Source organism: Phyllobates terribilis, unplaced genomic scaffold, assembly GCF_046119375.1.
Source record: "Phyllobates terribilis strain yellow unplaced genomic scaffold, ASM4611937v1 Scaffold_12__6_contigs__length_324123572, whole genome shotgun sequence".
NCBI lineage: Eukaryota > Metazoa > Chordata > Amphibia > Anura > Dendrobatidae > Phyllobates > Phyllobates terribilis.
The window spans coordinates 290,845,784-290,873,300 of NW_027362772.1; the positions used below are offsets into that span (position 1 = coordinate 290,845,784).

Sequence of the window (27,517 nt, forward strand, 5' to 3'; positions counted from 1 at the left end):
CCCTGACTGAGAAGCTATCACCGGACCCGGAGTCCGAGGCTGTGGGGACTAACTCCTACCCAGCAGCAGAATCCGTCAGGCAGGGGATTTCAGGTCCTCTGGCCAAGAAACCCGAAGGCACGGTCACACGCATGGGACCAGCACCGCCGTCGTGGAGCGGAAGCTACTAGAAGGCCCCGAGTCACCGGCCATACGGGTGAGCACCACACGGTTCACTCAGGGACGTGGGCTACTTATACCCGCCTCTAGCAAGGTAGCCAGAAGAGTACAGTTAGTTTGGGAGGCCTACAACTCCACCTGGCCAGGGGAGATCCCATCTGCTCAAGGACTGACCAGGCCCCAATCGCTAGCCAGTACTCCGGGAGGGTCTATCTTTGTCTCCAGTAAAGACCCTGAACTACACCGTACCGTCTCCGAGTGGTTCCTGCTACCCCCATCATCCACGTCGGCTGCCCTGAGGCCATACCCCTCCCGTTGGGGGTTATACTATCACGCTGCACAATCCTACCACCGGCCTCAGCGGTCTGCCCTGCAGCAGCAGCTCCTTAGCTGTACTCAACGGGTGGCGTAGTCGTCCAACATCTACCGCTAATACAGCGCCACTTAGTCTGACTCCCTGGGCACGGACCGGATCACCGCCACGAGACTACAACCCTCAAGAGATCCGGCTCCGGGTAAGCTCCCGCATGCGCAACGCAGCGCGACACAGGCCCAGGGGTGCGTCAGCTTTTGGCGTAGTCGGCAGGATTTCGTGCCCGCAACCACCGGGTACTGCGTGCCTGAAAAAGACTGTTCAAACTTACCTGTGGTGAAGATTCCCGCCATCCGGCGCCATCTTCCGCTTCCTTCCCGCCATCGGTGGAGTTTTCCCGCCATCCGGCGCCATCTTCGGCCTTCTTCCCGCCATACGTGGAGTTTTCCCGCCATTGGACGCCATCTTGAGGACGCCGCGCGGGAAGAAGAGGGCGTGGACTCCGAAAGCGCGCGAGAACTGAAGCCCCGCCTCACGTTCGGACGTTGCGTAAGGTCCTGGAAGGAGCCCAGCAGACGCCGACGTCACAGGAGCGCGACGGAAGGTCCTCAACCCTGACGATCCACTGCAGAGCCGCGGCCTACGGAAGAGGATCATCGCAAGGTAGGCCACGGTCCACTAGGGGGGAGAAGGATGTCGGATATGGAGGATAGCCTCACCGCTTCAACCCCCGCCAGCGCCACCGCTGTTGCGGTCATGCCTTTCACCATGCCCTATATCCCGGGGGCGGCCTGGCTACCCCAGTACTCAGGGGAGTCACATACCCTGCATGACTTTAGAGAAAAGCTGGATAGCCTCTTCCAGGTGTACCCCCTCACAGAGGAGCAAAAAGTGAGCATCCTGGTGGCCCAATTAACCGGGGCAGCCCAAAGGGAGGTAAAGTCCTGGCCACCTGGGAGGAGGACTGTCGCAGAGATACTAACCCAGCTAACCGAGGAGGAGCTGCAGTACTACCAATACGAGGAAAGCCAAGAGGACCCGGACGGGTCTGAGGACTACCCTCAGGAGGGAGCACAAAGAGGACATAGCTACTGAAGGGAAGTAGCGTGAATAAAGAGCTGTAAATAGTTACCCGTAAGGGTACAAGGACTGCTGCTAATTAAAATATGGTCCCCGTTGGGATTAGTGAATTGTTCCCCATGTGCCCCTATCTTAAACCAGGCTGAGGACTGTGAGCAGCCATTCCTTATCCCCACTGGCCGAGGACTGAGAGCGGCCATATCCTGTAAATAATTATGTGTTTCTAGTAATTTATGGGAGTCTTTGGTGGATTTACCGGGAATCCTTTGTACATGGTTGGAGCGTAACCCAGGAATGGACTAAAGACTGTTAAGGACTCGGGGCAGGACAGACCCCTACCTGGTTACGTCTTCCTGTTTTGGTGAAATGGACACCTTGCTTTTCTTCAAAACTGCACCCGGTTGCGGACACGCCGTAACCATCTTTATGTGTTTTTCTTATTGTATTATTATTGTTTATACCTTGTTATGTTTTTCTAAAAATATGTTTAGTCCCGGAGTACTAAATTTCACTAGGGGGGAATGTGGCACCCCAGGGGTCTGGTTTCCACAGTAACAGCAATGTTATGTCTGAGAGCAGGTGGGAGGTCTCTTGGTCAGGAATCCTATGCATGCCACACCTCCTGCCCAGTCCTGGGAGGGGAAGAACTTCCCCTATATAAACCTGGGGCTGAGGCAGGGTTAGAGAGTTCAGAGGGAGAGTTCAGCCAGGAGGGCTGACAGGGAGCTGTGGCTCCGGCTGGGCCCAGCTCCTGGGCCATGCCAGAAGTAGAGACAGAGAAGAGAAGCAGCTATGGGAAGAAACAACAGGAGCTCTGTGGGAGCAGTGTTACAAGGAGTCAGGGGCTGGCAGCTGCAGAGCTCGCCCTGACTGAGAAGCTATCACCGGACCCGGAGTCCGAGGCTGTGGGGACTAACTCCTACCCAGCAGCAGAATCCGTCAGGCAGGGGATTTCAGGTCCTCTGGCCAAGAAACCCGAAGGCACGGTCACACGCATGGGACCAGCACCGCCGTCGTGGAGCGGAAGCTACTAGAAGGCCCCGAGTCACCGGCCATACGGGTGAGCACCACACGGTTCACTCAGGGACGTGGGCTACTTATACCCGCCTCTAGCAAGGTAGCCAGAAGAGTACAGTTAGTTTGGGAGGCCTACAACTCCGCCTGGCCAGGGGAGATCCCATCTGCTCAAGGACTGACCAGGCCCCAATCGCTAGCCAGTACTCCGGGAGGGTCTATCTTTGTCTCCAGTAAAGACCCTGAACTACACCGTACCGTCTCCGAGTGGTTCCTGCTACCCCCATCATCCACGTCGGCTGCCCTGAGGCCATACCCCTCCCGTTGGGGGTTATACTATCACGCTGCATAATCCTACCACCGGCCTCAGCGGTCTGCCCTGCAGCAGCAGCTCCTTAGCTGTACTCAACGGGTGGCGTAGTCGTCCAACATCTACCGCTAATACAGCGCCACTTAGTCTGACTCCCTGGGCACGGACCGGATCACCGCCACGAGACTACAACCCTCAAGAGATCCGGCTCCGGGTAAGCTCCCGCATGCGCAACGCAGCGCGACACAGGCCCAGGGGTGCGTCATTGCCATGACGACCCGATGTCGTCATGACAACATCCGGGTCACCAGAGAGCAGGAAGATTGCTTGGACATGCGCAGTGCATCTCCAAGCAATCTTCACATTGTGCACCGCTGACAGCCTTCATGGCATAGGGATGGTGCTCCGTCCCTATGCCATGCAGGCGATCAGAAAAAAAAAAGTGAAAGTCCCAGAGTGGGACAAAGTAATAAAGTGTATAAACTGTGTGAAAGTGGAAAAAAAAAAAAAAAAAACATTTGCAAAAATATAAAAAAAAAAATAAAAAAAATAATCCACCAAAAATAAAAATATAATGTACCCATCAATAAATATTATTATAAAAAAAAAACAATAAAAGTACACATATTTGGTATCGCCGCGTCCGGAACAACCTGACCTATAAAACTGTCCCACTAGTTAACCCCTTCAGTGAACACGGTAAAAAAAAAAAAAAAAACGAAGCAAAAAACAATGCTTTATCACCATACCGCCAAACAAAAAGTGGAATAACACGCGATCAAAAAGACGCATATAAATAAAAATCATACCGCTGAAAACGTCATCTCGTCCCGCAAAAAACAAGCCGCCATACAGCTCCATCAGCCGAAAAATAAAAAAGTTATAGCTCTCAGAATAAAGCGATGCTAAAAAATATTTTTTTCTATAAAATAGCTTTTATTGTGTATAAGCGCCAAAACATAGAAAAATTATACAAATGTGGTACCGCTGTAAACGTACTGACCCGAAGAATAAAGCTGCCTTATCAATTTTACCACACGCAGAACAGAATAAAATAAAAAAAAAAACAATTCCTGAATTGTTGGTTTTTGTTTATTCTGCCTCCCAAAAATCGGAATAGAAAGCGATCAAAAAATGTCACGTGCCTGAAAATGGTACCAATAACAACGTCAAGTCATCCCGCGAAAAACGAGCCGTCACATGACTGTCTGCCAAAATCTGGAAAAATTATAGCTCTCAAAATATGGCGATGCAAAAACTAGATTTTACAAAAAATGCATCTTTTAGTGTGTGACAGCTGTCAGTCATAAAAACCCCATATGATTCTGGTATCGCTGTAATCGCACCGACCCGAAGAATAAAGTCGTCTAATCACTTATACCGCACAAGGAACGGCGCCAAAAATAAACTCTTGGGTTAGGATTGGGCTAGGGCTGGGTTTGGGGCTAGGGTTGTGCTGGGGCTAGGGTTGTGCTATGGCTAGGGTTGTGCTAGGGCTAGGGTTGCGCTATGGTTAGGGTTGTGCTAGGGTTAGGGCTGGGGTTGGGATTTTTTTCAAAAGTAAGGAAAAAAGATGACGATATGGCGACTAGTGTTGAGAGCAAGTGCTCGCTACTTGAGTTTGCATCGGGTGCTCTGGTATGCATTGAGTATCGTGGGTATTTGAGTGACATGCTCGATTCTCTGCCCCATATGCTTCGCGGCCAAAAAACTTTACGGGGATTGCCTGCCATGCACGAGCGATTCCTGCATGTTTTTTTTTGGGTGTCTAATAACCGTGAAACATGCGGAGCAGGGACTCGAGCATGTCACTCGAGCACACGCTGTACATGGTGCATACCTGAGTACCCGATGCAAACTCAAGTAGCGAGCACTTGCGCTCAAGAATAATGACAACTTATTCAATATGATGACCTAATGTAAACAAATTCTGTGCCGTACCTCTGGGTTCAAAATGTTCACTATACACCTTAATAAAATCCTTGAGGGGTATAGTTTCCAAAATGGGGACACTTGTGGGGGAGCTCCACTGTTTAGGCACATCACGGGCTCTCCAAACGCGACATGGTGTCCGCTAACAAATTGAATGGAAAATCGGCTCAAATTGTTAGCGGATGCCATGTTGTGTTTGGAGAGCTCCTGTGTGCCCAAACATTGGAGCTCCCCCACAAGTGACCCCATTTTGGAAACTAGACCCCCCAAGGCACCTATCTAGATGCATAGTGAGCACTTGGAACCCCCAGGTGCTTCACAAATTGATTCGTAAAAATGAAAAAGTGAAAAAAAAAACACTTTTTCATTTTTATGAATCAATTTGTGAAGCACCTGGGGTTCCAAGTGCTCACTATGAATCTAGATAGGTGCCTTGGGGGGTCTAGTTTCCAAAATGGGGTCACTTGTGGGGGAGCTCCAATGTTTGGGCACACAGAGACTCTCCAAATGCAACATGATATCCGCTAACAAATTTTCGGCTCAAATTGTTAGCGGACACCATGTTGCGTTTGGCGAGCCCCTGTGTGCCCAAACTTTGGAGCTCCCCCACAAGTGACCCCATTTTGGAAACTAGACCCCCCAAGGCACCTATCTAGATTCATAGTGAGCACTTGGAACCCCAGGTGCTTCACAAATTGATTCATAAAATGAAAAAGTGTTTTTTTTTTCACTTTTTCATTTTTACTAATCAATTTGTGAAGCACCTGGGGGTTCCAAGTGCTCACTATGCAACTAGAAAGGTGCCTTGGGGGGTCTCGTTTCCAAAATGGGGTCACTTGTGGGGGAGCTCCAAAGTTTGGGCACAGAGGGGCTCTCCAAACGCAACGTGGTGTCCGCTAACAATTTGAGCCGATTTTCCATTCAATTTGTTAGCGGATATCATGTTGCATTTGGAGAGTCCCTGTGTGCCCAAACATTGGAGCTCCCCCACAAGTGACCCCATTTTGGAAACTAGACCCCCCAAGGCACCTATCTAGATTCATAGTGAGCACTTGGAACCCCAGGTGCTTCACAAATTGATTCATAAAAATGAAAAAGTGTTTTTTTTTTCACTTTTTCATTTTTACGAATCAATTTGTGAAGCACCTGGGGGTTCCAAGTGCTCACTATGCATCTAGATAGGTGCCTTGGGGGGTCTAGTTTCCAAAATGGGGTCACTTGTGGGGGAGCTCCAAAGTTTGGGCACACATGGGCTCTCCAAACACAACATGGCGTCCGCTAATTATTCAAGCAAATTTTACAATCAAAAAGTCAAATGGCGCTCCTTCCCTTCCGAGCCCTGCCGTGCGCCCAAACAGTGTTTTTTCCCCAAATATTGGGTATCTCCGTGCCCAGGGGAAATTGCACAACAAATTTTGTGGTCCATATTTTCTTGTTACCCCTGTGAAAATGAAAAAAATTGGGTCTAAAGTAACATTTTTGTGAAAAAAGTTAAATGTTCATTTTTTTCTTCCACATTCAAAAAATTCCTGTGAAGCACCTGAAGGGTTAATAAAGTTCTTGAATGTGGTTTTGAGCACCTTGAGGGGTGCAGTTTTTAGAATGGTGTCACTTTTGGGTATTTTCTGTCATAAAAACCTCTCAAAGTGACTTCAAATGTGATGTGGTCCCTAAAAAAATGGTTTTGTAAATTTTGTTGGAAAAATGAGAAATCGCTGGTCAACTTTTAACCCTTATAGCTCCCTAACAAAAAAAAATTTTGGTTCCAAAATTGTGCTGATGTAAAGTAGAAATGTGGGAAATGTTATTTATTAACTCTTTTGTGTGACATATCGCTCTGATTTCAGGGCTTAAAAATTCAAATTTTGAAAATTGCAAAATTTTCAAAATTTTCACCAAATTTCCGTTTTTTTCACAAATAAACGCAAGTGATATCGAAGAAATTTTTCCACAATCATGAAGTACAATATGTCACGAAAAAACATTCTCAGAATCAGGGGGATCCGTTGAAGCGTTCCAGAGTAATTACCTCATAAAGTGATAGTGGTCAGAATTGTAAAAATTGGCCTGGTCATTAACGTGCAAACCACCCTCGGGGCTTAAGGGGTTAAGCATCACTATATTAAGTCTTGTTCTTCTAAGTGGCATTTTGCCAAACATGAATGTAAATTTTTACATTTGTATTAACTGTTTTTTTTATAAGTAATGTAGAAAGAAAAATCACACCATTTTTTTACACCATGTACTGATGGCCAAATCTTTTCCTTCTATTCTACGTGTTGTTATGACGCGCAGTGTTCAAAGACTGTTGACCGGCCAACTTATTAGCCTATTTCTGCAGGAGGACCCAGCTTCAGATGCACACTGTATGAGCTGTAGTGCACATAGGCCGTCATTGCTGTCCCTGTTTACACAGGACCATGTGCTGCCGAGAACGATCATGTTTTGAGGAGCCCAAAAGATCAATTTCCCCGACGAATAAGCTTTTTGCTCATTTATCGGGTGATCGGCAGCCTGTATAGACTGCACAGCTCTAGTGAAGCTGTAATCTTGCAGTGAAAATGGACCTTAAAGGCTTTGGTCACTACTCGGAAAAAGTTTTTTCAATTACTGTATTCCCTCATGTAAAGTAAAAACAGCCTGTACTCACCTACGGTGTCGTACTGTTGCAGTGATGGTGGCGCCATTGCTATGTCACATGAGCCGGAATAATTGGGAACTGTTATTGCTCTCTCAATCCACTCTGATGTCACTTTCATCTAAAGAAAGTAATATAATATAATATAATTAGGCAACCAGTCACATTTTACCTTCTAATTGCACAATTCTCTTTCTTGGCTGGTAACTGAGTCATCTTCCCGCCAATTCCTTACGTAACCTGCGCTAAAATCACACCCACAGACCCTATATTCCAATTATCCAGGCCCTTCTGATATACACTTTTAGTATCACCCCTGTACATCCAGGAAAACATTAATCCTTTCCAACCCTATTCTGTCATGCGATCATTATACCTAACTTGGATCTGCTCCGTGGTACCAGACAAGGTGGTGTCATGGACAAGATCATGAAGGGCTCCAATCTCTTTGCGCATCATTCAATTGTATTAATCTCCCTAAAATTATTCATTGACTCTGTGATAGTTGGCAGTATTGGGAAGGACCAGGATGAAGAGGAATATAGAAGGGTGGTTGCAGACTTTGTAGTATGGTGCCAGGCTAACCATCTACAACTAAATGTTAAGAAAACCAGGGAGTTGGTGATGAGCTATGGAAGGTGCAAGAAGGTATGCCTACCTGTTACCATTGACGGTCAGGATGTGGAGATGGTGGACAGTTTCAAATATTTGGGGGTTTACCTGGATAGCAAGCTAGACTGGAAGTGCCACATGGAGAAGGTCTACAAGAAGGGGATGAGTAGATTGTACTTCCTAAGGAAGTTAAGGTCTTTTAATGTGTGTGGCAAAATGCTTGAGGTGTTCTACCAATCCATTGTGGCTAGTGCCACCTTTGCGGCAATAATTTGCTGGGGTAACAGTGTGCGTGTTGCTGACGCCAACAAGCTCAACAAACTTATAAAGAAGGCTAGCGCGACGGTGGGCCTACAGCTTGGGACTTTTGAAGAGGTGGTAGAGGATAGGATTAAGAAGAAGTGCAGAGCTATAATGGGCAACAACACACACCCGCTTTATGAACTGTTTGCGAAACAGAAGAGCACATTCAGCAATCGCCTAATACAACTAAGGTGTAAAAAGAAAAATACAGGAGATCGTTTGTTCCAACAGCTATGGGGGTGTTTAACAAATGTCTGAAAAGCAATGTCTAAAGCATTCCAAATGTTATGTTATCATATGTGTCATGTTCGAGATCTGTGTTCTGCTGCTGTGATACCGCAATTTCCTCCGGGATAAATAAAGTATATCTTATCTTATCTTATCTTATCTTATTATTTTGTACAGCTGAAATAAAACCATGGGTGGAACAAAATTGCTCTTGGTTGGGTGTATTTACACCGGCCGATCGTGGGCTGTAGCTGACTGCCAATCGACTACAGTTAAGCTGATCGACGACTGTTTAATAGTCTGCATAGACAGGCCGACCACCCTTCCAAGCACACAGAACAATGGTTAATACGATTGTTCTGTGCACATACAATGCCATTGTTCTTGGCAGAACATTTCCTGTTTACGCAAGCTAAAAAATCATTTCACCCCGCCGCATGAGCGGTTTGCTTGTCGTTGAGTTGATTTACGGCTTGTTTAGGTTGATAATTAGGAAAATTATCAGCCAAAGTAAATGGTCCTCTAGACAATGAAAACTTTTTCAAAGTTAATTCAATAGTAATAGATTTATCAATAGACAAAGAGAAAACCAAACTTTGTTTGGATCTGAAGAAATTATATAAATGTAACTGAATTGAAAGTAGTCTATTTTCGTTCCAGGGCAAAAGGACAGTCCTTTACTTAATATAGACGTCTGGGCATGGGTAGGTGGTTTAGAGGAAATATTTTCATATTTTCGACTAGTTCTTTGTCCTCCTTCCTCACCATTGACGTTTTCTGTGGTAGTTCTCTCAAATCGTTGTTTCACAACCATGTTCTATTTTTTATGTCTGCGGCGGCCTCTCCGAGAGCACATTCTAGGGTGGTAGAGGAAGATGACTTGTCCCCTATTAAAGAATCCTCCTTGCTGTTACCCTATTTCTTGCATCTCCGGGTGCTTATATCTGTTGCATCCAATTATGCTTATAGATTCTACTATTTATCATGAACTATTATTCATCGTTGCCTTATTTAATATGTACATTCTTTATTTCCAAAGATGGGGGCACAAGCGATACTTCTCCTTTCTTTACTTACATGGCTGCCGCCATGAAGTGCGCTGTTGCTTTGTCTCTTGACATATGCAAACAACAGCTGAGCTAATGTACTCTGAAGACATGGTGGAATGCTTGCTCAAATGTATGGTACTATAGGGACAGATCCTCAGATCCTGTGATTGGCTTACCAGAAAATAATTAGTGACAGCGTATGGTGGACTCAGAGTGGGGCTGGGTAAACCATATTTATCTCTCTACAGGAAGTAATGGCGCCTATTTATCTCTCTAGGGGAAGTGAGAGCGACTATCTCCCTACAGGAAGTGGGGACGCCTATTTAACTCTCTACAGGAAGTAGGGGGCAGCTATTTATCTTTCTACAGGAAGTGAGGACGGCTATTAATCTCAACAGGAAGTGAGGACGGCTATTAATCTCTACAGGAAGTGAGGACGGCTATTAATCTCCATACAGGCAGTGAGGACGGCTATTAATCTCTACAGAAAGTGAGGACGGCTATTAATCTCTACAGGAAGTGTGGATGGCTATTAATCTCCATGCAGGAGGTGAGGATGGCTATTAATCTCCATACAGGAAGTGAGGATGGCTATTAATCTCTACAGGAAGTGGGGACGGCATTAATCTCTATACAGGAAGTGAGGACGGCTATTAATCTCCATACAGAAAGTGAGGACGGCTACTAATCTCTACAGGAAGTGAGGACGGCTATTAATCTCCATACAAGAAGTTGGGGCGGTTTTTATTTCTACAGGAAGTGGGGATGGCTATTTATCTCTACAGGAATTGAAAGTGACTATTTATATTTCTACAGGAAGTGAAAGTGACTATCTCTCTACAGGAAGTGGAGGTGGCTATTTATATTTCTACAGGAAGTGAAAGCGACTATCTCTCTACAGGAAGTGGGGACGCCTATTTAACTCTCTACAGAAAGTAGGGGGCTGCTATTTATCTTTCTACAGGAAGTGAGGATGGCTATTAATCTCTATAGGAAGTGAGGACGGCTATTAATCTCAACAGGAAGTGAGGACGGCTATTAATCTCCATACAGGAAGTGAGGACGACTATTAATCTCCATACAGGAAGTGAGGACGACTATTAATCTCCATACAGGCAGTGAGGACGGCTATTAATCTCCATACAGGAAGTGAGGATGGCTATTAATCTCTACAGGAAGTGAGGACGGCTATTAATCTCAACAGGAAGTGAGGACGGCTATTAATCTCTACAGCAAATGAGGACGGCTATTAATCTCCATACAGGAAGTGAGGACGACTATTAATCTCCATACAGGCAGTGAGGATGGCTATTAATCTCTACAGAAAGTGAGGACGGCTATTAATCTCTACAGGAAGTGTGGATGGCTATTAATCTCCATGCAGGAGGTGAGGATGGCTATTAATCTCCATACAGGAAGTGTGGATGGCTATTAATCTCTACAGGAAGTGGGGACGGCATTAATCTCCATACAGGAAGTGAGGACAGCTATTAATCTCCATACAGAAAGTGAGGACGGCTATTAATCTGTACAGGAAGTGAGGACGGCTATTAATCTCCAAACAGGAAGTGGACGCGGTTATTTATCTCTACAGGAAGAGAGGATGGCTATTAATCTCCATACAGGAAGTTGGGGCGGTTTTTATTTCTACAGGAAGTGGGGATGGCTATTTATCTCTACAGGAATTGAAAGTGACTTTATCTTTCTACAGGAAGTGAAAGTGACTATCTCTCTACAGGAAGTGGAGGTGGCTAATTATATTTCTACAGGAAGTGAAAGCGACTATCTCTCTACAGGAATTGGGGACGGCTATTTATCTCTCTACAGGAATTGGGGACGGCTATTTATCTCGCTACAGGAAGTGGGTGTGGCTATTTGTATTTCTACAGGAAGTGAAAGCGACTATTTCTCTACAGAAAGTGGGGGCAGATTCCAATTCCATTAGCCCTGAGGAGTCATTCCCACTTTAGACCTCATTCATCTAAACCACACATGTTTTGAAATGCCCGGTCCCTATTTTCTGACACAAATAAGTGATGGAGATCAATCAATCCAATTGAAGGGGTTGTCCCATAAACCACACCCATAGAATAGATAAATCTATGATTACTAGGGACCCAGCTGCTGAGACAGACCAGTACCAATTTTGATAATGGTGGGACCAATGTCCCCTTTGTGAATAGAGTGGTAGTGAGCATGAGTGACCACCTCTCCTATAGAAAGGTGGTCGCACATGCTCACTACAGTTCCATTCACATAGGGGATTTGGGGACATTTGTTTTCAAGATCAGTGGGAGTCCCAATGGTCAGACCCCCAACAATTACACATCTATCACCAATCCTGTGGGTGCATGATATATGTCATATATGGACAACCTCTTCAAGAAAGTTCTGGCATAGCAGTATGAAGATAGAGTTTTGATTTTTTTTTTGCCCGAATGTCAGATTTATTAACTTTCTCCCCCCAATCCTTTTTCAACTCATGAGCGTGACCTATGGTACATAAATATGTATGAATGTGATGGGTTTGGAGAGTTGGTTGTGTAACTTCATTGATAAATCCCACTGCATTTGTTCTGACCCGGCGTGGGTTGCCCAGCTGGTTTGTGGTGTATATTCAATCAATGTGGTGGATATTGCAATCCAAACTTGTCTGACTGGTCCGAGCAGAGGTATCTGCGATGTCAAGAATGAATTCTCACATGAGGTGTAAGGAGAGGAAAGTCGGACATGACAATGTCTCACATCACCATGACTGTGAAATCTAAGCCTTTTCGCAGTTTTGTACAAGTGCCGATGACACGGCTAATGTTAGGGAAGTGAAGGAAGCACAATTATAATTTAGACTTAATTCATTCGTGATCTGAAGAAAAAACAAAACATTGATTGCTATGGACAATAAGTGCAATTTGATATCGGAGGCCCAAAGTTTTCTTTGGTATTTACTAGAGATAAGCAGATTTATTCAAGTTGAATCGAATTTGCTGCAAGTCTTCAGCAACTCACCTCAAGGGAACCTAGAAAAAAGGTGGCCGGCAGGATTTTAAATGGACGGTAAAGAGTTAATAAAAATGTAAAAAATGATAAGCAAGTAGACCTCAGCCCCTCTCTTGCTGTGTAGCCACTCTCCAGTCTAGTCTTCACTTCAACTCCGTCTTCTGGCATCTTTGTGCCTCTGGTGCTAACTAGGTGTTTCTATGTCATGATGGCCCGACATGTCCTTATGGGGTGAACCCTTGTCAGCCCTGAAGGCGCCAAAGAAGCCAGAAAACCAAGCCATTCAATGTTATGATGCCATGGCACGTCCTTATGTAGTGAGCCTTTGTTTGCCCATATGGGCTGAAGATACCAGAAAACCGAACCATTCAATGTTATGATGCTATGGCACGTCTTTATATAGTGAGCCTTTGTCTGCCCCGAAGGCACTGAAGATGACAGAAAACAAGTCCATACAACATTATGATGCCCTGGCATGTCGTTATGTAATGAGCCTTTGTCTGCCCCCAAAGGCACTGAAGATGCCAGAAAACCAATCGATACAACCTTATGATGCCCCGACACATCCTTATGTCGTGAGCCTTTGTCTTCCCCCAAAATCGCTGAAGAAGCCAGAAAACTAAGCCATACATCTTTGTGATGCCCCAGTACATCCTTATGAAATGAACCCTTGTCAGCGTTAGAGGCACCGAAGATGGCAGAAAGCCAAGCCATCGATGTTGTTTTGGTCCTTATTTCGTGAGGAGGTGCAGAAGATGCCAGAAAACTGAGCAATATGACATTGTGATGCCCCAGTAAGTCCTTACATCATGAGCCCTTGTGAGACCCGAAGGTGTCGAAGATGCCAGAAAACCAAACCATACAATGTTGTGATGCCCCAGTACGTCCTTATGTCATGGGCCCCTGTCAGCACCAGAGGTGCCAAAGATGGCAGAAAATAGAGACGGAGTGAGGAGCTGTGCAATGGGACAGGTAATGGCTGGGTGAGTGTAATTTTTAAATCTTTTTTTAACCTACGATTATGCTGCTCTTGGGCCTGGAGAGATTTAAGAACATCATTAAGAACATTAATTTTGCATCAAATATGTTAGAAGCAAATCGATTATTTTTCCGGAAGACGCTTAAAGGAGGGTTGGGGAGGGAGGAAAATCGCTGATATGGATGGAAATAGTGCTCAAATGGAATGGAAACCGCATGGGGAAGATGCCTGGAGGCATCTCTGACTTCCACGTTGCTGCTGGGAACGATGTTGTCAGAGTATTACTCCACTTTTACCGATTGACAATAAAACATACAAAACCGAAGATAAAATTGGTTTTACAGGAAAAAATGTTAGGAAACATTCTTTCCTGTATAATGACTTGTATGTAATGCAAAATTAAAAAAAAAACGCTTCCTCCCCCCCTTAATAGCCGGGCCATCTCTCACCGTATTTCCCCTTCGCCTATGACTATGGTAGATGACATTGTAGGGGGGAAATAAAACTACGCTCACTGGTAGTCGCAGGTAAATGTAAGTTTAACATTTACTACCTTATCTGGACATGTGATGTGTGTGACTTGGTCAGACACATCCTGCTTAATTTAGGAAAGAGGGACCAGCGGCAGCTGTGGCTGACTTGCGGAAATGGGTGCATATACGCGGTGTACCTTCACAAGTAGCTCAAGCAAATTTGGGTAGGATCAGGGTGAGGATTATGTGGTCCGGACTCTTGGCTAGTGAGACTGGACCGTGTGGAAGACAAGATGGTGCTGGGAAACATGCTGGAAGCATTATCTGCCATCCAACCAACCACCTGTTCGCACTGTTCTAGCTTCAAAAGTGGTGTCCCGTGCTCCTCTGCAATGTGGGACAGGAAGGTAGGTATTGTGGATGAGCGTGTTTGTTGTGTTCCTGCAGCAGGCACAGTTTCACCAGGCCCACGGCCTCAGCCTCAGTGTGCATCATCAGCAGCACGTCCACTTCCCCGTTCCTTACTGCATGCCTTACGCATTTTAAATTAGGTGTATAATATACTGTATGTCTGCAAACTTTCCAGCATTAATAGATAAAAGAAAATATGTAGCCCTGAAAAGGACTTTTGTTTTCAGGTTGCAGCAGTAGTATACCTATAGAAGTACTGCAAGGCAATAAACCCTGCCTATATGCCTTTAATCCAAAACCATCCCTCCTTCACCAGCTATCTGTACACTGAATACAGGTAACAGTGGTTTTACTAGAGAACAGACAGTATGTAGCCCTGAAAAGGACTTTTGTTATAACGGTGCAGCAGTGGTATACAAGTACTGCAATAGCTATTAAACACTGCCTATATGCCTGCTCTCATCTAAGCTTTTCCTCCTAGATCAACTCTCCCTGAACTGCTTCCATCTTGTGCCGAGTATCGCATCACTGTGTCTTTCATAAGACCCAATGTTGCGATGCGGCCGGCCAATCACAGTAATGCCAGTAGCCAACATGGCTACGGCATTACCGTGTATGGAAGACAATCACCGCATGTTTATTGCCTGTCTAGAGCATGGTGTAACAAGCGTACCCGAGCACCCTGATTCTCTATCGAGTATCGAGAAGTGGCGAGCATGCTCGCTCATCACTAATCATTAGGTGTTTTTCCCTTATGTTTTTATGGCTTGGTTTACATTTTTTTTCTGTTGTGCATGCTGATTGTCCAAGTTTAGAAAACTCCCTTTCATAAAGAGATGATGGGTGTCCAGTAATTTGTCCAGTATTACATGGACAACCAACTGTTTATTGCTTAATTTCCTCTGTGCGGCCGCTGCATGACAATAGATCACTTACTGCCCAGTTTCTATTTAGGTATTTATTAATTTACAATTTGTTTAGCATTTTAACCATCCAAAGCAATAGAAATAGAGAAGATGAGGTCTGTCTGTACTCCAGGAATAGGGAACCAAATAGTTTTTATTCGCAGCCTTGGAACCAGTCACAATGAAACCCAGGGTTTGGTAAATCACAAAATGTTCTTTGTAATAAAACCAAGTGTTTTAATTTACATCCACTTGGAGGTCAGTGAGGATATGTAAAAACTAAGAGTATATATGGCGAGATCATGAAACCAGAATGAAGAAGTCAGGGGGGAGAAGAGCAGCTGTAAGGAGTCCATAACAAAGAGCAAATGAGTGGATGGAGACAAAACAAATAATCTAGATCAGAGATGTTAGGAAATGTGAGGGAAGAAGGAGATGTGACTTTGCAGAGGGAAACTGGGATAGAAAATTCTTTCTTGTAACTTAGTCTTGTTCTCCATTTTTTGTTTTATACACTGCTCAAAAAAATAAAGGGTAAAGAGAGTAGAGAACAAGGCGCAATGGGTGACTCAGTATTACAATTGTTAGAGGGGTGTGGGAATGGCTACTAACCATATCGAGTTGTGCACCTCTGCACAACCCCAGTGTAAAGCTCCACAAGCTCCGCTCTGTTGGTGGCTGTCACCTGATTCCAGCGGCGTTCACAGATCCTGATCTCACGGTGGTGGATCACGTGATCAGGTTAGTTGCATGTAACGCCGAGATGGACGCCCAGCTTCACCAACACCCCCGGCAGCGTTGGAAAACCAGGGTAGTAATTCTAATTAAATTCCTCCCACAGGTGAATGAGCAATTAATTAAAGGCAGCTCTACCACACCCCAACAGGGGGAAAGGGACAATCAGTAAATGTGAATAGCGGTACCAGAGCGCCAATAACAGGGCAAAATATTAAAAGGACTGATTTATTAATACACACAACGCGTTTCAGTGGACACAGCCACCTTCATCAGGTGTCACCTGATGAAGGTGGCTGTGTCCACCGAAACGCTTTGTGTGTATTAATAAATCAGTCCTTTTAATATTTTTGCCCTGTTATTGGCGCTCTGGTACCGCTATTCACATTTACTAAAAAAATAAAGGGAACACTTAAACAACAGAATATAACTCAGAGTAGATCAAACTTCTGTGAAATCAAACTGTCCACTTAGGAAGCAACACTGATTGACAATCAATTTCACATGCTGTTGTGCAAATGGAATAGACAATAGATGGAAATTATTGGCAATTATCAAGACACCCTCAATAAAGGAGTGGTTCTGCAGGTGGGGACCACAGACCACATCTCAGTACCAATGCTTTCTGGCTGATGTTTTTGTCACTTTTGAATGTTGGTTGTGCTTTCACACTCGTGGTAGCATTAGACGGACTTTACAACCCACAGAAGTTGCTCAGATAGTGCAGCTCATTCAGGATGGCACATCAATGCGAGCTGTGGCAAGAAGGTTTGCTGTGTCTGTCAGCGTAGTGTCCAGAGGCTGGAGGCGCTACCAGGAGACAGGCCAGTACATCAGGAGACGTGGAGAGGGCCGTAGGAGGGCAACAACCCAGCAGCAGGACCACTACTTCCGCCTTTGTGCAAGGAGGAACAGGAGCAGCACTGTCAAAGCCCTGGAAAATGACCTCCAGCAGGCCACAAATGTGCATGTGTCTGCACAAACGCTTAGAAACCGACTCCATGAGGGTGGTATGAGGGCCCGATGTCCACAGATGGGGGTTGTGCTCACAGTCCAACACCGTGCAGGACGCTTGCCATTTGCCACAGAACACCAGGATTGGCAAAGTCGCCACTGGTGCCCTGTGCTCTTTACAGATGAAAGCAGGTTCGCACTGAGCACATGTGACAGACATGACAGAGTCTGGAGATGCCGTGGAGAGCGATCTGCTGCCTGCAACATCCTTCAGCATGACTGGTTTCGCAGTGGGTCAGTAATGGTGTGGGGTGGCATTTCTTTGGAGGGCCGCACAGCCCTCCATTTGCTTACCAGAGGTAGCCTGACTGCCATTAGGTACCGAGATAAGATCCTCAGACCCCTTATGAGACCATATGCTGGTGCGCTTGGCCCTGGGTTGCAGGACAATGCCAGACCTCATGTGGCTGGAGTGTGTCAGCAGTTCATGCAAGATGAAGGCATTAAAGCTATGGACTGGCCCATCCGTTCTCCAGACCTGAATCCAATTGAGCACATCTGGGACATCATGTCTCGCTCCATCCACCAACGCCACGTTGCACCACAGACTGTCCAGGAGTTGGCGTATGCTTTAGTCCAGGTCTGGGAGGAGATCCCACAGGAGACCATCCGCAACCTCATCAGGAGCATGCCCAGGCGTTGTAGGGAGGTCATACAGGCATGTGGAAGCCACACACAATACTGAGCCTCAATTTGACTTGTTTTAAGGACATTATATCAAAGTTGGATCAGCCTGTAGTGTGTTTTTCCACTTTAATTTTGGGGGTGACTCCAAATCCAGGCCTCCATTGGTTAATACCTTTGATTTCCTTTGATGATTTTTGTGTGATTTTGTTGTCAGCACATTCAACTTTTTACAGAACAAAGTATTCAATGAGAATATTTCATTCATTCAGATCTAGGATGTGTTATTTCAGTGTTCCCTTTATTTTTTTGAGCAGTGTACATTCTTCAACAATGAAATTGCAACACCAAGAAGGAAGTGGCAGTGTAGCCACAAAATGCATAGGCCAAGTAATAAAGAAGGTTTGGTTTATCATTAACCCTTGTGTGTGTCTGGACCAGCCCGGAGGATCAGCCCGGCTTCTTATCTCCTCTCATTGTTTACTGATCAGCGGGGTCTCCTGCAGCGGCCATCTGACAGGTGCTTCACAGTTGGTTGTGACTCACACAACCTCAGAAGGTGAGTCAGACTGATTGTGGGACCTGGTATTTACTATTATACAGATAAAGCCCTATGTGCGCTGTCTTTTCTATCTCTTGCAACACCAAGAAGGAAAAGTCCTGGAGTTCTGGAAATCATAGGATGGAGACATGTGCAGCAATTTGTTCATGTGGAACTCATACTTAACAATGAATAAATCGAGATTTTGAAAATGTTGTTTCCATTTTTTCACCAATTGCAGATCATTAACATGTCTATCCATCCTGTGATTTCAATAATTACATGACTTTTCCTTCTTGGTGTAGCAATTTCAACGTTGAGAAACGTATAAGTTGGTAGCGGTGGTAGTTATGGAATTTTTATCATGAAGGTTGCCACAAGCAGCAACCTGGAAGGATCGGCGTCTGTTCAAGATGGACGTTTTTTCTGAAAACACAACCACAACATTGCTCCCATAACTGTTGGGGCCTCCATCTGAATCATCAAAAAACAGGATTCAGATATGCCCGCCCATTGAGCCACATGAGGGATGCATACGGAGTCCAAAATAAGACATTTTAGACAACTATCTGACCATCTTTTCAGTGATGTTCATCTTTTTAGTGGGACATAAAAGCAAGGTACAATGTATGAGAGGACTCATTTGTAAAATAACAAGAGAAATAATCAGCTCACTGTCACGATCGATCCCGCCGCTCGCTGTGAGTGACAGCTTAACCACACTATGGATAGCGGGGGCATGTCGGGCTGTCAGTAATGTTAATAGGATTGCCCAACAGCTCAATCAGGCCGGGCTTGCTGAGTTTTCTCCATGTGTCACTCTTTCAGGGAGATTGCCTGGCTATTTAGCTGGCTGACAATGGTTAGACGATTGCCAGACGTAGCTTTAGCTGGGGGGTGTGTGTGCCTTGACTCTCAGTGCTTTGTTATTCTTATCTTTTGCTGCCTGACCTTGGACCTTTCCTTTGACCATCTGTTTGCCTAGCCCCTTTATCTCGATCCAATACCTCCCCAGAATTCTGACCTCAGACTGTGACCTGTTACACCTTTGCCTCATGGTGTGTCTGTGATTAGGAACCTTTACAAGCATCACACTCACCCCTTCAAGTGGAAGTAGCTCAGATTCCCAAAGACGTATGAGGTGCTCGGATGGTCAGGCTAACGCCCTGGCACTTGATTAAAGCAATATAAAAATAATAGAGGTATTCCAGAAACACATCTTTATCAAAACATTCAGTTGATTCTTCATTAAAACCATAAACAAAACAGTTTTTTCCTAAAAAATGGCCACTAAACCAAGGCATTTCCAACCCATTGTGGGTTCTTAGTTATAGCCAATCATCTGTGTGTCAAATGTCATAAGTGTGATTCTGTTTGAAAACAGATAGGGAACACCTTTGGTTCAATATCATGTTGCCAATCTCTTTCACAATAGATGGGAAGAAAAACTGATAAGGTACAGGTCATCCTTTCATGAGATGGGAGTCACAGGGTTGGAACCACCTAAAGAAATGAAAGGAGCTATTTGTGTCCATCACCTTAAGTGTGTCCATTGCTTAAGTGTACGCAACTCAGATTTCCCATCCTGATTTCCATGCAGATTTCTCTGTACCTCTCTGCTCCCATATACTAATGGTACATGACTCAACTTTCCATCCTGATTTCCATGCAGATTTCTCTGTACCTCTTTGCTTCTATATACTAAAGGTACGTGACTCAGCATTCCCATCCTGATTTCCATGCAGATTTTTCTGTACCTCTCTGCTCCAATATACTAATGAGCTATTCCTCCACATACAATCCTTTGTCTCCAAACACAGACAGCCACCTCATGCCCTCTCCTGCTCCCACCTACTAATGCTTTCTCTGCTCCTCCCCACTGCCGGCGTCATCTCTCCAAATCCTGGCCCTCCTCACCACATCCCTACAATCACTTCCACCTATTACCCACTATCTATGCCAAACTCTTGTAACCCTTCTAACCTTATACCCATCTGCCCAGCCCCCACTTCCCCAGTCCCTCTAACAGGAGCTCTATGGAACGCTCACTCCGTTTGCAACAAATTTTCCTACATTCACGATCTCTTCATCACTAGCAAGCTTTCCTTCCTCGGCATCACTGAAACCTGGCTCACCCCCTCCGACACGGCCTCTCCTGCTGTACTTTCGTACGGTGGATTCCACCTTTCCCACACACCCCGCCCCACCGGCAAGCATGGTGGAGGAATAGGTTTCCTCCTATCAGATAGCTGCTCCTTCACGCAAATTCCACTGCCGCCCTCCATTATTTTCCCTTCTTTTGAAGTGCACTGCCCCTCCAACCTCCAACTGGCAGTCATTTACCGCCCCCCCCCAGGATCAACCACCACCTTCTTTGACCACTTCACCACCTGGCTACTTTATTTCCTCTCCATTGACATCCCCACTATCCTCATGGGCGACTTCAACATCCCTATTAACACTTCCCTCCCAGCTGTCTCTAAGCTTCTATCCCTCACTGCCTCCTTCGGCCTTAGTCAGTGGTCTTCCGCAGCCACCCACAAAGACGGCCACACACTGGACCTCATCTTCACCCTCTGTTCCCGATCTAACTTCTCTAACTCACCTCTCCCTCTTTCTGACCACAACCTACTTACATTCTCTATCCTCTGCTCTCCAGGGCAACAATCCCCACTCCACAAATTTGCACAATCTTGCAGAAATCTCAAACACCTTGACCGACACTCACTCTCTGAATCCCTTCTCCCTCTTACAGACATTAGTTCCTTACATGATGCAGATGTTGCTGCCACTTTATACAACACCACAACAGCTGCAGCTCTCAATTCGGTTGCCCCCCTCACACATACCAAAGCTCGCACAATTAACAGACAACCCTGACACACCAGCCTAACAAAAGAACTGCGACGGGCCTTCAGGGTTGCTGAGCATAGATGGAAAAGGTCCCAAAAAACACACATACTTCTCATCTCTCATATCATCCCTGTCTCACAACCCTAAACAACTATAAAACACCTTCAATTCTCTCCTCCGTCCCCCAGTGCCTCCTCCCTCTCCTCTTATTTCAGCAGAATACTTTGCCTCATTCTTCAAGCTGAAGATTGACACCATCAGACAAAGCTGTTGCCTAAAGTCCCCACAGCCCCTCCCCACACATACTCAACCCTCCTCCTCCAAAACCACCTTCTCCACCATTACGGAAGATCAACTTTTCTCTTTACTCTCCAAATCACACCTCACCACCTGTGAACTTGACCCAATCCCGTCCCACCTCACCCCAATCCTTACCACTATCTTCATCCCAACCCTAGCCCACCTCTTCAACCTGTCACTAACAAGTGGCATCTTCCCCTCATGCTTCAAACATGCTTCGATCACACCCATCCTCAAAAAGCCCTCCCTTAACCCATCCTCTCTGACTAGCTATCGCCCCATATCACTTATCACCCTATGCCTCAAAACTACTGGAACAACACGTCCATTTTGAACTGTCCTCCCACCTCTCCTCCTGCTCCCTCTTTGACCACCTACAATCTGGTTTCCGACCGCACCATTCTACTGAAACTGCACTGACTACAGTCACCAACGACCTACCAACTACCAAATCCAAGCGACACTACTCTGTACTCCACCTCCTGGACCTGTCATCTGCCTTCGACACAGTGGACCATTCCCTCTTACTCCAAACTCTCTCATCTCTCGGCATCACAGACTTGGCCCTATCCTGGATTTCCTCATACCTAACAGACCGGACATTCAGTGTCTCCCACTCACACACCACCTCCTCATCTCACCCCCTATCTGTTGGTGTCCCCCAAGGTTCAGTTCTAGGACCCCTACTCTTCTCCATCTACACCTTAGGCCTGGGACAGCTCATAGAGTCTCATGGCTTTCATTATCACCTCTATGCTGATGACACACAGATCTACCTCTCTGCACCCTATATCTCCTCCCTACTAACCAAAATCCCACAATGTCTGTCCGCTATCTCATCCTTCTTCTCTGCTAGATTTCTAAAACTTAACATGGATAAAACAAAACTCATTGTCTTTCCGCCATCTTATTCAACCCCCCCAACTGACCTATCCATCAATGTCAATGGCTGTCCACTCTCCCCAGTCCCTCAAGCTCGCTGCCTTGGGGTAACCCTGGACTCTGAACTCTCCTTCAAACCACATATCCAAGCCCTTTCCACTTCCTGCCGGCTCCAACTTAACAATATCTCCCGGATCCGCACATTCTTCAACTATGAATCTGCAAAAACACTAGTGCACGTCCTCATCATCTCCCGCCTCGACTACTGCAACCTCCTGCTCTGTGGCCTCCCTTCAAACACTCTCGCACCCCTCCAATCTATCTTAAACTCTGCTGCCCGACTAATCCATCTGTCCCCCACGTTTTCCCCGGCCTCTCCTCTCTGTCAATCTCTTCACTGGCTCCCTATTGCTCAGAGACTCTAGTTCAAAACCCTAACCATGGCATATAAAGCCATTCACAACCTGTCTCCTCCATATATCTCTGACCTAGTCTCCCGGTACATACCCGCAAGCAACCTCCGATCCTCACAAGATCTCCTTCTCTACTCCCTTCTTAACTCCTCTTCCCACAATCACATACAAGATTTCTCCCATGCATCCCCCCTACTCTGGAACTCTCTACCCCAGCACATCAGACTCTCGCCGACCGTGGAAACCTTCAAAAGGAACCTGAAGACCCACCTCTTCCGACAAGCCTACATCCTGCATTAACCATCGCTCCACGACCAGCCCTACCCTCACCTACTGTATCCTCACCCATTTCTTGTAGACTGTAAGCCCTCGCGGGCAGGGTCCTCGCTCCTCCTGTACCAGTCGCCATCATGTTTTGTTCAAGATTATTGTAATTGTTTTTGCTATGTATACCCCTTTTCACATGTAAAGCGCCATGGAATAAATGGCTGTATAATAATAAAGAAATATATATATATTTGATATTGCTCCATCAAGTGTGGCTCTTTAAGTGTACAGCAGAAATATGCCAGAAATGTACCAGAAGTCACCAGAAGGTACGAGTAACTACTGTTTACTAAATGTACTTTTCTCACTCTTACTCTTTCACCATGCTTACATATGCCTTTAGGGTATGTGCACACGATGCAGAAATGAAGCAGAAAATTTCTGCATCATTTCTGCATCTCCCTGGCAGAAAAAACGCATGCAGATTGTGCATGCGTTTTTCCTGCAGAATACATGCGGATCCACATGCAGATTCACATGCGTTTCCGCATGCAGATTGACAAGCGCTTTCCAGGCGATTTTAGCATCATCTGGAAAGTGCTTGACAACTAGGTCACACTATATAAATCCATGCAAATAGCATGGATTTATATAGTATGACCCGAGAGAGTGTATATACTTACCTCCGATGGCCCGCGCTGTCCTGCTTTACAAAGTTCCCGGCTGCCGGCAACTTTGAATTGAAAGACCTGCCGACGTCAGCGTCACGTGACCCGTCACATGACTCTGACGTCAGCGCAGGTCCTACAACTCACTGCAAGTGCCGGGAACCAAGCGGGAGCGCTGCGCGGGCCGACAGAAGGTAAGAATACATTTATTTTTTATTTTATTCTTTTTTTACAGCTTTTTTAATGGTACCTGGGTGTGGATGAGACTCTCCTCTCCTCCACACTCGGGTACCATCCGCATATTAGAACGCGCCAATAGCGCAAGTACAGATGCTGTCTTGCGGAATTGGCGCGTTCTAATGCAAGTCAATGGCGGCGAAATCGCCGCGTTTCCGCAAAATTAATTGACATGCTGCGGATTTTTGAAAAATCCACATCATGGGCACAGCACATGCGGATTTCCATTGGGTAACATTGCTGCCCTTCTACCATGCGTTTTTCATGCGTTTCCGCGGCGTTTACACAACTGCAAAAACGCCGCGGAAACGCATGAAATACGCATCGTGTGAACTCAGCCTTAGAGTTTTTGGTCCACTAATTTACACTCTCCTTCCTCACTATCTCCAAACCCCAGCACCCTCTAACCAAATAATTATCTCTCCTTCCCTCTTACCTCCCCACCTGACCTCATCTGCAAACCTGCTCCTCAATCTCAGGTCTCCCCTACTAAAACAGAAAACAAACCGACCACTCTACTTCTCTCACCTCCTCTCCCTGCTTCTCCTCGGTGTTGGCGAAGTATCTCCCAATCCTGGACCCCTAAAGCTGATACTTCCCATTAATTCCCCCTCCTATCGCTTCCTACCTAATATGAACCACCGCAATCTCTCCTACGTAAAACCCATGCCCCTGAAGCCCACCCCCCTGCTCCCTCTTTCTGGAACACCCACTCCATCTCCATGTGATTCATGATCTCTTTACCGCTCGCAATCTTTCCTTCCTGGGCCTCACCGAAACATGGTGTCGTGTTACTGCGGCCTCCACTTTACCCACACTCCTCGCCCTGGCAACAGACATGGTAGAGGAGTGGGTCTTCTCCTTTTTACCAACTGCACCTTCAACCCAATCCTACCTCTACCCTCACTTATCCTTTCTTCTTTTGAAGTCCACTCTTTCTGCATCTACTCTCTCTCTAACCTCCAAGTAGTCATAATATACTGACCTCCAGGCCCTGACACTGCCTTTATTGATCAATAGTGATGAGCGAGCATGCTCGCCACTGCTCGGTACTCACCCGAGCATCTCAGTACTTGAGATGCTCGGAGCTCGCCAAGTACTTTCGAGATGCTCGGGCGGGAGCTCGGGTCCCAGCCCTGCATGTTTGGCGCTATTTAGAGCGCCAATCAACATGCAGAGATTGTCTGCCACTCACTGTAATGCCGCAGCCATGTTGGTTGTGGCATTACAGTGATTGCCCAAATCGATGGGAACAGTGCTCAGTGAAACATGAAAAGCCAGCAATTCATCAGCAGCATACATCGGTACCCGACAATTTATAACAGAAAGAATAGAGCATCACACATAGATTAGATAGATAGAAACATGTCAGTCACATATATAATAAGTACAGTGACAGTGTTGGTTACTGTACTTGTCATTTAGTGTTAAAGTAAAGGATTTATTAAAAAAAAAATTGGCGTGGGGTTCCCTGTAATTTTAGTCTCTAGCGGAGGTTAAGCAGACGGCTGGGGCAGATGTTTGAAGCCTGGGAAGGGGGTAATACCCACGGAGCTTCCCAGGCTACTAATATCAGCCCCCAGCTGAATACCTAGCCTTTACTGGCTATAAAATAACCGCCGTCATTAACCCAACAGCATTTCGTCTTGATCTTTCTCAGGCCCTTAAGTTCCACAATGTTTTCCACAGGTCCTTACTCAAAAATATGTGGAACCTCTTGAGCCCACACCCCATAGACCCCAATAATGGTTGATGGTAATCTGGAGTTTCAGATTTCAAGGATTGTGAATTCTCGTCTCCAACGTCGTTCCCTACAATACTTGGTGCACTGGAAGGGTTATAATCCAGAGGAGAGGATGTGGGTTTCAGCATCAGAGGTGAATGTTTCCAGGTTGGTTCATTCATTTCACACCTCTTATCCTGAGAAACCTGATCCTGAGTGTCCGGAGGCCACTTGTAGATAGGAGGGGTACTGTCATGGGTGTGTCAGATGTGACAGACAGTCGCCCTGCAGTTGGTTGCAGAAGATCTCTTCGTTTGGCATTACAGACATCTTCTTGTGTCTGTCTAGGAGGACGTTCGGTGTATCTCTCTGAAGTCGGCCCAAGCTAAGTTACTTTTCCCCGTTTGTGTCTCCCTTGTTGTCTTTAGTTGCTAATGGGACTGACTAGTGCTCATCCCCCCTCCCTATCCAAGGCCAAGCGCTAGGGATATACAGGGCTTAGGTTCCTGTGCGGCGATTTGTGAGGAACCAATATAGTGACTATAGGGGAGTCAGGGTGAAATCAGATCAGCCTAGGAGGTCTCCACTCCCCCTTACCCTAGTGTTTCCCCTCTTCCCTTCGTGTTGCACTTAGTCTTTCCTACACCTTGCATGACACATATCCAGTTCAAACTACTAACACTGACCTACAAAGCCATCCATAACCTTTCTCCTCTGTACATCTCCAAACTAATCTCCTGATATCTTTCCTCTCCGGTCCTCCCAAGACCTCCTTCTCTCCCCCACACTTATTCGTTCCTCACCCAATTGCCTCCAAGACTTCTCCCGAATATCCCCATCCTCTTGAATTCTATGCCCCAGCACGTCCGATTAGCCACCACATTCGGATCCTTCAGACAGAAACTGAAAACCCATTTCTTCAAGAAAGCTTACAGCCTGCAATGACCCCGCTGCCTCCTCAATGCCACCTGAGCTACTGTCTCCTTCCCCACCATCCTGTAGAATGTAAGCCGGCAGGGGCAGGGTCCTCTTCCCTCTGTACCAGGCTATCATTGTTAGTTTTTTTTACTGTAAGTGATATCTGTATTTTGTGTAACCCCTTCTCATGCACAGCACCATGGAATCAATGGAGCTATATAAATAAATAATAATATTTTGACATGGGTCCCTCGAGTATATTTTTACATTATTTGGCCAAATTCTCTGGTTTATTGCCAAAAGGAAATTATAACGTGGCTATAACCTGCCTTATCACATTAGTCAGTATATTTTTACCTTCTTGTACAGCTTATGTGGTCGTATCAAAGTTTTTGTTGTCAGTATTTTCTAACAAGGAAAAAGTTCAATGTTTCATCAATGAAAACTTTAGGTTTAGGTTTAAGTATCAACTTCTTTTCTGCGTTCCATGCGAGGAAAAATCCTTCCTTCAATGATGACTCAAAACAGAAGCTTTTGTACCCAATCGAAAATTCTTGCAGGTAGAAGATCAATTCACTGGTCTTTGTTGAGATTTCTGGTGGCAATTTATGTTCCTAGTAAATTAGGGTTTTGGTTAATAGTTGTAAATATTACTAGAGATACATAATCTATACTATAAATATGTAACCATTAAAAAGATGGATAACATGGGTAAAATAACAAGTTGTAAAAGAAAATTTAGACACCTCCTCATTTGAGAAGCAATCAGTTTAAGGAAGGCTAATGCAGCCATTTTTTTTCTCACTTATTTTTTTTTCAACAATTACTGGCTCCAACGATTGTTCTTAACTTGGGTCCTAAGACTTGTGGTGAGGTTATGAGCTGTGGCCATGATACCGACCAAAAAGTGACCCCTTTATGGTGGTGTGAACTTTCCGT

General features: G+C 45.6%; 1 protein-coding gene across 7 annotated transcripts in view; it reads right to left on the minus strand.

Moving 5' to 3' along the window:
* Positions 1 to 7,459: 7,459 nt before the first annotated feature.
* The window catches only part of IL18 (interleukin 18), a 59,180-nt gene continuing 39,122 nt past the window's right edge, over positions 7,460 to 27,517 (minus strand). For 5 of the 7 annotated variants that reach the window (XM_073657174.1, XM_073657177.1, XM_073657171.1 and 2 more), the window contains one exon: positions 19,577 to 27,192. In XM_073657174.1, the coding sequence (XP_073513275.1) occupies positions 26,977 to 27,192 (216 nt within the window). In that variant the 3' untranslated portion in view covers positions 19,577 to 26,976. Of the gene's footprint in view, positions 7,568 to 19,576; positions 27,193 to 27,517 lie in introns of those variants that run through there. The other 2 variants (XM_073657172.1, XM_073657175.1) reach the window with 2 other exon arrangements.